Raw genomic sequence first — 15570 nt, forward strand, 5'->3', positions numbered from 1 at the left:
TGGGTAGAGAGAAGATAGCACTTGGTCCATTTGGGACCTTTGTCATCATTCATACTCGTTCTTCCTGTTTCAACACACAAACAAGCAAAACAAAACTAAACATTAAGTTAGTAAAACTACAACTATTAAAAACAGAAATTCTACTTAACTAAGAATTCCCAAATAACACCACTCCCCGGCAACGATGCCATTTTGATGCTTATCGTGACCAACAACACTAACCTATGGTTCGAGTGTCTACGATCGTCGATAATATAGTAACCCAACCAAGGGTTGGGGTCATGTCCCAAGGGAGTGGTAGTGAAAATAGTAGTTAGGCTAGAATTTTGTTCTAGTTAGCTGTAGTTTGAGAAATTATCAAATAAAAACAAAGTAATCTCAAGTGGGTGACACCAAAGTGTCAAATATCAAAGGGGTTTTTGTCATAAGTAGCTAAAACAACAAAATTAAGTGAAAATAAAGTATGGGGAAAAGTTCTTGGGGTGTGACCGCAATATATATTGATATAAATTGTTGGGTACATGCTTTCGATAGGAAATTTGCAAGATAATAGTGAATAGGCTAAGCTTTAGATGGAAATAAGTTCCCTCTCAGGCAACTTACCTCGTTTCAAATGGGTTCCTCTCGGACACCCATTTGCCATATGAAGGCCAGCCTACGACTTACCCCACTCACTCTCTCGAGCTGAGTGTTAGGATATGGGACTGGGGCTCACTCTCTCGGGCTGAACCTCATGTCGACCTACTCCTTAGGCCATCAATCTAGCGGTCTTGGTTTTGCGACCTCTCTCGAGCAAGTCGAAAACACATGGATGGTTTTGTATTTGCAACTACAAACCCATTAAATTAAACCATAACCACTAGGTGAAATCACCATTAAAATGCATCTAACCTATCAACAAACAAGACCCAACAATAATATCAACACATATTTGCTAAATCACACCCCAAGAATGGGGGTTTTAGCAACACATCAAGAAATAAGAAATTATGCCTAAAATGATAGAGAAATCAAATGGGTATAAGAAATAAAACCTTAATATAAGCAAAGGAAGAAGAATGGAGAAGACCCACTTCCAATTTGGGGAAGATGAACTCCTTCTCTCTTCAAGTCTCCCAAAAACCCTCTTCAAACTTGAGAGAAAATAAGAAAGCTAAAGTAAAAATTACAATAATGTTTTTTTACTCTACTGTTCCCCATAAAAACTAGTAAAGAGTTTAGTATTTATAGACTTCAGAAAATAGTGCTGGCGGATTGCTCGGCGAGGTTAGTCGCGAACTCCAATTGACTCGGCAATTCACCTTTCTTCTAGTTCATCGTCGTTTGTGCTTTCCCTTCAGCATATGTGCGTTCTGGATCATTGGGCGGTATACTTCTGCTTCGCAGAACTGATCGGCGAAACGCCGACTGCTCCTTTTATCACCTTTTTGATCCTTCTCCTTCAGGGCTTCACATACTGGAACAAAGGGCGGAATGCGTCCTTTTGGCGAATCGCCAAGCGATGCTCAGGCTTCAGCTTCTTCGTTTTTTGCAGCCTTTTTGTTCTTTTTTGCGCTTAAGTGTCAATGCTTCCACTAAAACTTCAAATACCTGAAACTTAAGTGTTTTCATCAGATATTTAGACTAAATAAGCATTTGAGGACAATATTTCTATTAAAATAAAACCCTAAATGAGTCCAATTTGTGGACTCACCAGCGACCAAAATCACCGCCAAAGCGGCTTGCATGAAACAATTAGCTATTTAAAGAATTCCAAAACCTCCATTTCACAACATGCCTTTAACTAATGACACTCAGAAACTACCCGTTCACGCTAAGATCGATTCTGAAAGGTCTACTCGCCCGAATTCAATTTTGTAAAGTCGTATGGATTCCTTAACGACTTATATAACTACTCATGTAATCAAAATCATAATTAGATCACCCAATTACTACTAGATTTCTCTAGACCTCATTGACTCCGATTTCGTCCAAATCTGGACTAGGTTAAGAAATTCCAAGTTACTACGAAAAAGTTTTTCGGCCCAAAAATTTATCCCGTTGGCTTTTCTATAATGACGGAACCTGGTCGTTACACCAATAAGGATAGATATATTGGATTAGATCCAATTTATGTAGTTTTCTCTTATAAAAATACCCGTTTGATCCAACTTGTTCCCCAACTCATACAACAACAACACCAACACCAACAAAATATAATAATATATTTAGTAAAATTCCATAAATAAAATCTGAGAAAAGTAAAATATACATCAACCTTATCACTGGCTCGTGAAAAGGGTCAAAAATACCCCTAACTATAGAAAAATGTCTAAAAATACTTTTCATCCATCTTTTGGTTTGAAAATACCCTTCTACATATTTTTTTTTAATCTAAAATTACCCTTCCATTCACCTTTTTGCTCACTTGTACCCTTGAAACTAACCACCCTCTCTTTTAAAAAAAAATATTTATTATGTGTCATTGTCTTATTGTATGAAATAAAATCCCCATCTCAACTAGATTGTTTCCCCATATTTATTCAAAGCCAAAAAGAATATACTTCTTCAAGACCTCAATTATTTTTATTTTTTTAAAAAAATCTAATAGTTTTTTTTATATTTGTTGTAGCTTTTTTTTGGGGGATCCGGCTTCTGTTCATTTTTTTCTCTCTATTTTCCACAAGTTCTTGCTTGGATTGAAGACACGTGGCATAAGGAAAAATTAACAGCTAAAATTTAATTAATTAAATCAAAATTTTAAATATGATATAAATAATTAATAATGTTACAATCATAATAATATTATCTTATCCATAATATATTTAAAAAAAATTCTCTCTTTTCCTATTTTTATTTTCCCTACGGGCTACAATCTACAACATCTATATTCTTTTTCTTCTTTTCAATGAATTGTTACAGTGATTATTAGTAAAAATATTAAATGGTCATTTTTTTTAAAAAAAAGATAGACTTTGTTTAGGATTTATGATAATATAATATAATATGTCCCTATAATTGTGGCATTACTAATATTTTTTAAAATATATTAATTATCTAAAACATTTTTTTTAAAAAGCTATAGAAAATAGAAATTACTAGATTTAAAAAAAATATTTTATTGGGACTTGAAATGTGTTGTATTGATTTGGATAAATTACGGGAAAAATTAATAGAGATGGATTTTTATTTCATTCAATAAGAAAATGACACATAATAAGTATTTTAAAAAATAAAATAAAGAGAGGGTTGCTAGTTTTAAAGGATATAAGTGAGCCAAAAAGGTAAATAGAAAAATATTTTTAGACTAAAAAATGAATAAAACAATATTTTTAGATCAAAAGATGAATAAAAAGTATTTTAAAACTTTTTTCAATAGTTTAAGATATTTTTGACCATTTTCCTAATAGTGATTCAAAAAAAAAAAAAAGGCGTGAGGAAGTCAATGATTGGTCTCTAAAGGGACAGTATAAATTAGTAAACGAACAGATCATCGAAATATCCTCTCCACTGTCTTCTCTTCTTCTTCAGCTTCAATTTGCATCGCCTGGGCAACAACTACACTACTCTTCAAAAACCCTAGATGGCTATGGAAGAAGAATCTTCAGTTTCTGTAGATTCTCACACTGCATCTCTCGCCTTCAATCTCGACCGTCCATTGGAATCCTCTTCTTCTAATACCAGCAAACTTAACGCTCAAGCTCCTGCTTTCCTTCCTAGAACCTCTTCTGGACGTGTCTATGCTACTCGTGCTGCTCCGCTTCATCAGATCACAACTCATGTTGCGATACAGAATCAGTTCCTTTATGCCCCTCAAATGCCACTACAGTCTCCTCAGTCGCCTTACTATGGCGGTGGTGGTGGCGTTGCTCGAAGATTTGTTGATCAAGAGGTTGCTGCTGCTGCTACTGCTGATGCCGATAATTCAGCTAAGAATGGTGGGTTAACTGAAGAAGCTGCTCAGAAAGTCGTTAATCAGGTATTTATTTGTATGTTTTAGTGCTTGTAAAGTTGCATACTGGTGAATTTGTTTATATATTAGCAGGCTAATAATGAATTTACATGTTATATATTAAGAGGAGAAAACACTCATAAAACCATGTATATTTAATTTGGATTATTTACAACATTCTGTCATTATTGATATTAGGGTTAAATGTTAGAATTTCATTTTTTTTCCTTTAACAGAAACCTTAACTCCAAGATCAGTTTCAGTAAACTTTGGAATAGAATAAAAGATCCCAAATCCTAAACTAATCTGCACATCAGATATCACTAAGAATTGAGAGTTAAAAACTTACTTTGATGAGAAAACAAAAATAATTAATTAAATCGGAGCACACATTCCATCATATCTTAGACTAATAGCTTTGTTTTTTTCAGTGTTGGAAAGTTGAGATGGCATTTACAGATAAATTTTAAAAAGTTTCAAACAAACAATTGTATTCACTTTTTTACAAATTCAGCTTTTGATTTATACATATTAAAATACAACAAAAGGAGAAAATATAAAGGAAGAAGAATTTTTGAAAAACTCGGTATTAATATGGTGCACATGTTTCCTTTTTTATGTTCATCTTATATAACTCTTAACGATCAGTTACTCTTCTATGTCTTAATTAATTACTCCACAGTGACAACAATTTTCTTATGTCTCTCAATAAATTTACATGTGATCATGCTATGGAAATTTTCTCAAGCACCTTTATTTTCCTAAGTCAATTCGTTTACTTCGAACTTTGTACTTCACGAAGAGGTAGACAAGCTACCTAAAGCTTAAAATGCCATCTCATAAAAGCAAAATGAATATGTTCCTACTTCAATCTATTCTCACTGTTTACCAAGAAAAAAATTTCGGATCTATTCCATTGCTTGGATAGAAATCCACCAGAAAAATCATCCACATAACCATCACTTTTCACAAACCAGGAGATAGAAGATTCTAGAAAACATATATAGAATGATGCATACCTTTACCATTTTTAGAAATATGGAAGTTGTTAGGACAACCTGCATAATATATTAGTACAAACATTTTGTAGCTATCATCAATATGTTCTTAAAATTAGTTTTAATCTCTAATTTTTGGCAAAATAACAAAACATTAGTTAAAAATTAAAAGGAAACATGTCAGGCCATAAGGAGAGATGGAAGATTGTCCCTGCTTGCATCTGATGGACAATATGGAAGGAAAGGAACCAAAGATGTTTTGAAAACAAGAGCATCCCTTTCCAGAGCTTGAAACTGAATTGCCTTATAACCTTTTATTTTTGGTGTAACTATGTACTCCCCAGAAAGGTGGAGGATATTACACTCACTTTTTAGATACTTTAGGAGGAGTATAGGTGATAGATATATTTGATTTTGCTTACTTTAAACTCCTGATGAATTACTACTGAAACACACTATTGGTGTATTTTGTCTATAAAATGTCAACTTACTCAAAAAAAAAAACTTATTAAGCAACATAAGAGAGTGAAATACTACCACTTTTGCTGCTTGAAAATTTATCCTCACCAGATCCAAAACAATTGATCGTGATAGATAGATAGATGCCAGAATAAGCAATCGTCCATCGAGTAGGATACAGTTGAGTATTTCCATTAGTTTTGCTTTTAAGAGATTTAGCAATGTTACCAGTTTTTTTTTTTTTTTAAAAAAAAAAAAGAGATTTAGCAACCAAAAAAAGAACGTTGGGAGACACTCACACTCTTTTTAAAAAAAAATTGCTGGCCATCTTGTATCATTGATAAATATTGGTCACAGATAATTGTTTTCAGCCTTAGCAGCATCTCCAAATCAACTAATTTTCTTCACACCGTGAATTTTTCTAAGCCATGTTCTTTCTTATTTTCTTCATTTGTTTCGTTGGTTTTCTTCATTCACAAGAAGCAACATCTAAATAGTAAATGGTGAATACCTTAACTGTTGAGAAGTTACAAAAACCATTGAATGTGTAGTTATTTATGATTTAATGAGGCAACTTTTGGACTTTTCAACTGAAAACTTCTCAAATTGCAATATCTAACCATAAAAGAGCACCAAGTTGGAAAAATGATGATAAAAAAGCAAAAAAGGAGATAAAAGATAAATAGGATTTCTACTCTATGAGATGTGCCACATCACTTTACTATTGATGTCTCTGGGCACATCGTGGGTGTAGCCCCACCAGTATTAAAAAGTGTGTTTGCGTTATAAATAAGTGATGAATGTTAATCCTATTTAGTTAAATCAATAAAGGAAGAAACCATACCCCCAAAAAGTCATCTGATGCCTATAGTAGTTTCATATATATGGGTTATGTATTTGTTTTAGGAACCCTGACATAGTGGCACAATCTGTTGACTTGTATTCACATTATTTGCAATAAAATTTCTATCCGTCTGTCACCTTTGGAGTTATTGAAGGAAACACGTGGAAAGATCAGTTTGAATGTTGCAAACTTCACATTTTCAAATATCAAAAAGATTGAACACTTTGCTCCGTACATAGACAAGTAGACGCTTCGCTCCTTACAATCAAGTGGCTTTCACTCCCAAGAAGTAGGAATAGGAGTTAATGGTACTGTCCATTAATAATTCATACAAGACCTTAATTGTATATGAGGTTGAAAGAAGAAAAAAAGTGAATAAAGTGACGCGGTGAAAGTAGTTAGAGCTGTAATTTTTGTTATTTAGGATTGAAGATCTTCCTGATACTCTCCTTTTATTTGTAATTAGTAAACCTGTAACAAGTTGTGGCAGGTTTTATTTTTTGGAATATAATACAAGACTGTTACCCTCTCAAAAAAAAAGTAGTTAGTGCTGCTGGATATTCAGTACCGATAGATAAGAATCTGATACATTTATTTTTGCTATATAGTTAGTGACATGGCGTGTAACTAAAAGAGAGACTTTCTCCTGATCATTTATCTAAAATTTAAAATGATACAGTTTCTATCTATGAATTGATTTTAATAACCAAATTCTCAATTAAGAACGAGATACAGTAATTGTTTAATGATAAGTAACTATATATTTATTTTCACATTTCGAAAAATTACTTGTCAATAGGCTTATTCTAACATGAGAGTCTTTATATCCGAAAAATACATAAATTATCTGTGGAAAAGTTTAAAGCATTCATGTGTATTCAGGGTATTTTAAAAAAATGAAACTGCTAAGTCATTTTGTTTGTGATTGTACATTACTAATGAAGAATATTACATCATTGAAATTATTTTATTTCAATGAACACATACCCTTTTGGCTTAAATAAATCATTAAGGGTTTATATACTTTCCATATATAAGGCGAAGTCTCGATCAAACTTAAAATTTGAATGGAATACTTAATTAGTCATTGATCGAATGGCTGCCCATTCTTCCATGATTTTCTTGTTTCATTTATTATAAAGAATTAAAACACACTATAAAGTACCAACAAATTTTTCTGATCTAATTGGTCGTCGTTACAGAATGTTCATGGTAATCATGAACTTTCTTTATGCACTAAGTCGAAGGTTTAATTTGTTGAATATAGAAATACCACAAGTTCTCAAATAATGCCACAAACATCATATGTAATTTCATATAATATATATATTCCCTACATTTCTGACTCTTTTTTGGTGCCAGCAACAAGGTCCAAGAAGGTCTGAAATCCATGTTTTTCATGCTGATTCTTTAATTCTATTCCTTTTCAGATCCATTATCTGTGAATCAGGTTTTTGTTTTTTTTGAAAAGGTAACAATTTGTATATATTTGTCAATACAACATCTAGGTTGTGCTAAAACCATATTTACAAGTGAAAAAGAAGAACAAGCTGCTTCATCAGCCTAACAAAAAACAAGGGTGTCTATCATTGAAGCAGTATCTTCTATGTATCTCTGGTTAGCCCAAAAACAGAAAAGTCTATAGCAATTCAACTTAATCCTCTGAACTGAACTGCTAATGTCTTCAAAACATCTGGAATTTCTCTCTTTCCAGATTGTCCACCAAATGCAAGCTGGGACAATCCTCCATCTATCTTTGTGTGTCAATCCTGTACATGCGTCTTCCCAGCTGAGCAAGACCTCAATAATCTTTCTTGGCATTGCCCAAACAATACCTTTGAGGCTAATGAAGATCTTCCATAGCATGTGAATCAGATTCTACTCATATATTAGTCTTGGGGGAAGAAAACTCATGTCCTTATTGCCTTATTTGGCTTAGATTTCTAAAGGCATCTTACCCCCTTTGCAACTTTTTACATTTTGTTTAATCATGTCAGTTAAGAAATGCATGCAATTCAGTGCTATCAAAAGTGAAAAGCACAAAAAAGCTCTAAGGTCTTTGAGTCCTGACATGCCGCCATCAATACATGATCTGTCCTTTCATGAGTGCCCTTTTTATCTTATTTATGTAATAGAACTTGAATGGGAATTGCCTGCAGAAGAAGGTATGCTTAAGGCTTTGAATATTTTGTGGAATCAACCTACTTGATTCGCTTTTCACTTGTAATATTACATCCATAATTGATATATCTTTATCTCACCGTTTTGGTAATGAAAAAAGTGGAGAGATATGTTTCAAGTAATTCTAGGATGGGTTGGCCCGAATTCTCTTTAACTGTTGCAGTTCGTTTAGACTTTTGTGTGAGTGTATAAACAGGGAATTAAAAATTTGAATAATATTTATGTGAAAAATAGTGTCCACATTCTCCTCTGAAATTTTTTAAAAAGTGATAATGCCAGCTGGTTTATTAGGGTTCAGATTCACCTTTTTGAAATGGCAACACTATTCTGTGATAAGGATATGTGCCTTGGTTTGGGGTCCATATATATCACGCTTGTTTCCAGGCCTTTCAGACTAGCACTAGTTCTTCTTCCTTCCCAGGTTCACTCTGTGTATGTCAATATGATATACTCTTATACAGTTCCTATTAATATGGCAATAGATGAAGACATCTAGTCCCAAAGATGCAATTTTCAGAATGATGAGGATTTGTTACTTAAGGGGCTGCCAAGAACTCTTTTTGGATTGCAAGTTTTAACCCTAACTTGTGAAGCCTTCCATGATCTTCTGCAAGTCTTTTGTGAACCTTAACGATGTTCTTGCAAATGCTGTTCATGCAAGGCTCGTTTGTAGAAACACATCTTTTGGGATTTTATAAAGCCAAAGCAATTTACCAAGTCCTGTAGGTACTCGATGTCTCCAGTATTACTTTTCTTTGAAACAATGGTGTGTCCGGGATAATTTGAATGCACCTCAACTAGTTCTACGGGGTACATGCTACCTCCTACCAACACAAGTATGAGGTAACTCTGTCCACCAAATCTTGGACAAATGGGAAGAAATCATCTAGTATTTTTGCCTCCACTACCTCTCTAGTATTACTTCTTAAACGGCTGAGTTGAAATATTTGAATTAAAACTTATATTAGTTTTACTTATTTTGCTGAATTTTGTATTATTTATTATTTAGGAACAAGAGTGCAGGGAAACAAACTATAGGTTTAGTGTTGTTTTATGTCCCTCTCTTTCTTGCTGGACTGTTGCTGGGCTTCACAATTGAAGAAATTATGACATTTAATGGGTACAATTTATCTAGGTTACCATTTCATCAAAAAAAATTATCTGGGTCCCTACCTATCAAAACAAATGTATATCTGGGTTCTGTTCCTGTTTGAGGTTTAGCCAGAAAACATGTGTAACAGGAAATGTAGGGTGTTTTTCACAGTATGAGTGCTCTCAAATCTGGTACCTTGTCAAAAAATGCTCTGGAGTCTGGTGACTGGTGAGCTTCTGAATCACATCTTTGCATGGCTGTGTCAGGTGTACCTTGCGGTGCTGGTTTTCATCTGACTAATTATTATTACAACAACCCCCTTCTGCCCACCCGGAAAAAAACGACAAGAAAGTTTATGGTGACCCCCCTCTCAGTTTTTTGATAAGGATAGCCATTCCCTCTCATATCCTAGCAAGTACTGAACATATTTCCTTACCAGCCACTTCTGTTAATTATTTTCCTTCTTATCACCTTTGCCTTTGAGAATGGGACATGCAATTAGCCTTTAGAATGGAACCATCTTTTGTTAGCTTTTTGATGCTGACTTACTTTTGTATATGATGCAAACCTGATAATAGATCTGCTCAGTGCCTTGCACATATGTAATGCTCCATTGGCACTTTCTTTAGTGATGTTTCTCAATCAAAAAAAGGATTACCCTTATCAAAAAGAAATTTCCCCACCCTTAAAGAGGTCAATAGTAGTATTTGATATTTTCACGGACTTGTATGTTACCAATGTCAAAAAAAAAAAATTTTCAGGGACCTGTGGATTTTGGTCTTGGTTGGTTGATGTTTGTCGTGATAATGAACACGGGAAATTCATCATAAATAATGTATGGGAAATGGATTGTGGCATTTCAACTAGCGAGTCTGAATGTTTCACCAATGAATATAAGTCAATTTAGTGAAACCAGAACCTAAGTTGCGGGGACTCTTCACTTTCAATGTTGTACCCGTGTCGGATTCTCCAAAAATACTCTACTTTTGGAGAATCCGACACACAGTCGTTGACATTTATGAAGAGTCCAAGCAACATAGGCCAGAACTAAGTACAACAACTAATATACCCTTCAATTCCAAACAAGTTGGTGTCAGCTATATATATAAATACTAACTGACCATGTTTCCAATACAAATATATCTCAGGCAAGTATTATGCAAAATAAAAATATAAAGGGTGGGCCCATTATCCCCAAGTTTTGAAGTCTTTTGTTGGTCCTAAGGGTTGCCCCAAATGGATTTCTCAGTCATAAAAAAGATTCTCTATTTTTTCTACTGGCAAAGAATCTCTAATAGGGTTAAACGACTCCTAGAAAGCATAGACCTAATAAGCATATTAGCATGACTAAAATATATTCCCAACTAATTGGTAACGCTTATCTATTGTGACCTATCTAACGCTAATTATGCATTGAAGTCGGAGCTGTGTAATGAAACTGAATACTGTGCCTGTAATTTCATCACATACTCTACTTCTGTCATACCTGTTGATATAAGAGGAAGTTGTGATGTCTGACAAGAAGTGTTCACTGGAAAGAACAAAAATATGTCTTGATGAGTTTTTTCTTGAAGTTCTACTCGAAAAAATAATAATCTAGAAGTTCTACTCAAAACTGTCCAGTTTTGTAAGGTAAGCCACTTGAAACTTAAAAATAAATGCCGTGAAATTTTTAATTTTATTTCAAGTGCTTGTGAAAAGCTTGATAAGATGTGTGAGGAAGGAAGGAACCGATGATATATTGGAGTATATACTTGGACCTTTTCAAATTTGTTTAGGATAAGCTGCTGGAAGCTTGAAATAATGCCGTGAAAATTTTCAAATTACAAGTACTTGTAAAATTCTATACGCTATGAAGTTCCCTTTTCTTTGTTAACTCAGCTAATTCAGGTGCATTCTTGTTCTCTACAGGTGGAATTCTATTTCAGCGATCTAAATTTGGCAACGACTGAAAATTTGATAAGGCATATGATCAAGGATCCCGAGGGGTATGGTGAGTGTTCTCATTCCGTGCTTGACTAATCATGTTTTAATTGGTAATTTGAAGTTGTTATTTTTTCATGGTCTTGCTTGTTTATACTTAATTCTTTGCTATAGTACCAATATCAGTGGTTGCGTCATTCAAGAAGATTAAAGCTCTAATAGGTAGTCATGCTCAGCTTGCCGAAGTTCTGCGCTGCTCAATAAATCTTGTGAGTTTTCTTCGTCTCCTTGCTGTCCTCAGATCTCTCTCTTCACCCTTGAAAGAAATCACTCTTTGTGCTTCCCCTGTGCAAAATGTTGCAACCATTTCTGTGTTTCAAATGTTTTCTTTCTGATATTTTGCTATTTGACTTTTCTGTTTTTAGGTAGTTAGTGAAGATGGAAAGAAAGTTAAACGGCAAAATCCTCTGACTGAAGCTGCCCTAGAGGAGTTGCAGGTATGTTTCATTCCTAAAGTAATAGTGGTTTACAACAAGAATAATTTGAGTGCGTGAAGCATTTCATTTTTCCATTCACTGGTTCATCTTTTCAGTTTGTAGGTTTTATTCTTTTAGGTTTCGTTTGGTAGAGTGTGTAAAAATAATGCAAAATGTAGTGTATTAGTAAAACTTGCATTAATAACGCTTGTATTAGTTATGATAAGATTTTTTTTATGCAATGTTTGGTTTGGTGTACTAAAAATATTATGCGTTACATAGTTTTTTTAAGCAAAATTATTTGTTTACAAAAATACCCTCAACAAATATAATGGAAAGGATGTAAAAAAAGTTTTTGAGGGCAATTGTGTCTTTAATAATGGTAATGCATGCATTAGAACCCATTGCATTACTAATGCATAGAAATAGATGGTATTAGTAATACACTCTTCAATACACAATAGAGTGTATTACTAATACAAGCATTAGTTATGCATAGGTTAGAAAAGTGTACCAAACAAGGTACTAATAATACATCAAGCTAATGCAAGCATTATTTTCTCCAATACACTCTACCAAACGACCCCTTAGTGTCTGGTTATCATTTGACCCATCATGTATTTTCATTTTTAGTCTCGCATAGTGGTTGCTGAGAATTTGCCTGAGGACCACTGCCACCAGAACCTCATGAAGATTTTTTCAGCAGTTGGAAGGTACATTAGTTTGCTGTAGTTGTATACGGAATAGTCTGAGAAATCTGCTTAGAAAAAATATACAGCCTTTTTAAGACTCTGCATAATGAATTGTGCCAGGGTAAAAATGATACGGACCTGCCACCCTCAGCCTTCAAATGGTGGGGCTTCTTCAGCATCTAGATCAGCAAAATCAGACAGCACAATGTATAGTAACAAGGTAAACATCAGATAATTTGATATGTCAATAACTAAATTATGCACAAGTAGGACATTTTGAAATTGCTGTTGGATTTAGAGTAAGAAACGATGGTAATGAGTTGTTGAAGTTCTTGCTTGGGACCTAAATTTGGATAATGTACACTGCTAATGCAAAGTAACTCACTATATCCACAAAAAGAAATGCGAAGTAACTTGAGTAGAAAGTGGAAAATTTGCTATTGCTACCCAAAAAAATATCTTCAGAAGAAACACCATTTTCTGTCTATATTGGTACTTTGAAATGCAGTTGCTCGTTACTAGATCTAAATTAAATAGCTAAATGCAGTTGCACGCATTTGTGGAGTACGACGCTGTAGAATTGGCTGAGAAGGCGGTGAGTGATTTCTAACGTTTTTTCTTAGTTACACCTTGGTTATCTTTATCTCTGACATCGTTTTCACTATGCAACCTGCTTTTACAGGTTCTTGAGCTAAATGACGTGGATAATTGGCGAAATGGTCTAAAAGTCCATCTGCTGCTTAGACGCACAGTAAGTCCTAATTATTCTGTTCCCTGTTGATTAAATTTGAAACCATGTCCTAAAAGCGGCTTAGTTTCTAACTTGTCATTTAGCGAAAATAAGAACGAACGTTAATGAATAGTCAGATTAGTTTTGAACTTTTATATCAAAATTACTGATATATGAAAGATCATTCTCTCGATATTCTTAGCATTCAGGTTGTGCTGGTCCATATTTGAATTCTAAGTAAGATTCAGCTGTCCATACCCTTGAGGTTATAGGGTTTGACTCCTCCATTCTGATTAGGTTACAGGGCTAGACTCCTCAATTTTCATGAGGGTACAAGATTTAGTTTCTGAATAGATGCAATTAGGATAACTGAAGAGTTCCATGCTTGTATTCTGCAATTTTGATCTGCTAGGTACTTGCGCATTTTGATTGATATTGTACAGGCCAAATCTGGTCAAGCCCGAGTGAAGAAGGTTGGTCATGAAAGTGATCCGAACTCCAAAGAAGATGATGATGTTGCATTTGAACTCAATGAGAAACATGATGGAGACTCCTCCCACCATGTTGATGTGCAGTCCAATGACGTTGCAGTAAGTGATATTGCCATGTTTTTAATTAACCAGGAGATATTTCTGTTTCTTTTCCTTTCCGGGAAACTGCACCAGATAAATTCTACTGAGACGGGTCTTCTAAAAGATACCACACTTCTTTCAGGATGTAGTAAATGATTCTCCAGTTTAATTTATTATGGCTTCATTTAAATGTCACTTGGACAGGAGGAGCATGGCCGCGTTGGGAAGAAGAAAGGGAACAATCGTGGTCGGGGTAAGGTACAGGGACAAGGACCAGGACAGACGAGGGGTCGGGGTCGTGAAACTCCCCAGTTTCGACAAACCAATCGTGGAGGGCGTACAGGGGGTTCTGTAACAAAAGTGAATACTGGAAGTAGTGTGGCTAGTGCCCCCTCGAGTACCGGTGGTGTTAATGTAACAGGCCAGCCTGCAGTAGTTGCTGACCAGTCAGCTGGCAAGCAATCTTCTGTGCCTCGCATGCCAGATGGCACTAAGGGATTCTCCATGGGTCGAGGGAAACCAATTGCTATTAGAACTGAGTGATGATGTTCTAGTTTCGTGAAAAGAGTCTCTGTTCATGCAAACATTTCCCAAGTATAGAGAGGGCAATGTTTCTTCTTTCTTTGCAGTATTGATGGCAGAGTTTTGAAGACTGCCGTCAAATCAGTGAAGATGATACATCCATCGATTTAGCAGCAAGAGTCAAGACTCAAGAAGTTATCTGTTGTTTGTTGTTAAACCAAAGAGCCTGTGCTGTGATTTAGTTTTGGAACACTGAACCTAGAATTAACATAAAGCAATACAAAATTGGTAAAAAGGTTATTTCAGTCTTGCCTGTTTGGGGATGATATGCTGTGGATAATCAAAGGCATAATAATACATAATGCCATTTAACTTGGTTTCATCGGTCATTTATGTCCTCCAATTTTGGGTGTGCATTAATAGATACTTAAATTTATATAAAATTAAACAAGTAGATACATGCATTTTTACGTGGTAGGATGTCACATAAGACAATTATGTTTATTTGTTTAGAATGTTAGAAGGCTTAGTTGAAGTCAAGAGGCAGATTTATGTTTGGTAATTCTTCAATATATATAATAAAATAATAGATAACGGATGCATGCCTCTTTTAGGATGCCCTCAGTATAGTACACACAAGGGGAAATGAAGCTTTTATTCCTTCTTTCATCCGTGAAAAAATAACATCTTCCCTTAATATTCTCAGAACAGTTTAATTTGTTTTCCATCCGGTGTTTGGAGCTCCAACTAAATTTAGATCGCGCACTGCAAAACCCATTTGGGGGTGGAACATTATGAAATGGAGTCGTAAATTGGCTTTTGCATGTCTTTCTTCCATCACACAAGTACTAATTCAATTCTAATATTTCCGTGTTAATTTATGTGAAGGTGTTTGATTGGATTTGGAGCCGAGAATGAAAGAAAAACTTTTAAATTACTGGTTGACATAAATTAGGATCTTCAACTATAAACCCCACCTGAATTACTCTTGAACAAGTTGTCCCATTTTATTGTTATTATCTGAGCAACCAGGCTGTTTAAAACACGAACTTGTTCATGTTTGGACAAATCTCTGTCAATTTCATTTGTTTAAAACACTATAGGCTGAAGAACACTATATAAGACCTTTTTCAGTTTAAAAGAGAAACT

At 34.6% G+C, this 15570-nt stretch overlaps 1 protein-coding gene across 1 annotated transcript; it reads left to right on the top strand.

Moving 5' to 3' along the window:
* Positions 1–3479: 3479 nt before the first annotated feature.
* LOC125823497 (la-related protein 6B-like) lies at positions 3480–14715 on the top strand. Its single transcript, XM_049502876.1, has 10 exons — positions 3480–3958; positions 11418–11499; positions 11604–11698; positions 11855–11926; positions 12539–12618; positions 12718–12817; positions 13145–13192; positions 13280–13348; positions 13771–13917; positions 14104–14715. Exons 1-10 carry the CDS (start codon positions 3563–3565, stop codon positions 14440–14442), a joined length of 1428 nt encoding a protein of 475 aa, XP_049358833.1. The 5' UTR covers positions 3480–3562; the 3' UTR covers positions 14443–14715.
* Positions 14716–15570: the final 855 nt, after the last annotated feature.

Source organism: Solanum verrucosum, unplaced genomic scaffold (genome assembly GCF_900185275.1).
Source record: "Solanum verrucosum unplaced genomic scaffold, falcon-dt-bn FXZP01000012.1, whole genome shotgun sequence".
NCBI classification, from domain to species: domain Eukaryota; kingdom Viridiplantae; phylum Streptophyta; class Magnoliopsida; order Solanales; family Solanaceae; genus Solanum; species Solanum verrucosum.

Bases quoted from the DNA above. Each gene is read 5' to 3' on its own strand.
- LOC125823497 (XM_049502876.1), top strand. From the start codon at position 3,563: ATGGCTATGGAAGAAGAATCTTCAGTTTCTGTAGATTCTCACACTGCA. The intron at 12,619-12,717 runs GTACATTAGTTT...GAATTGTGCCAG, and splicing joins ATTTTTTCAGCAGTTGGAAG to GGTAAAAATGATACGGACCT. The intron at 13,918-14,103 runs GTAAGTGATATT...TCACTTGGACAG, and splicing joins TGCAGTCCAATGACGTTGCA to GAGGAGCATGGCCGCGTTGG.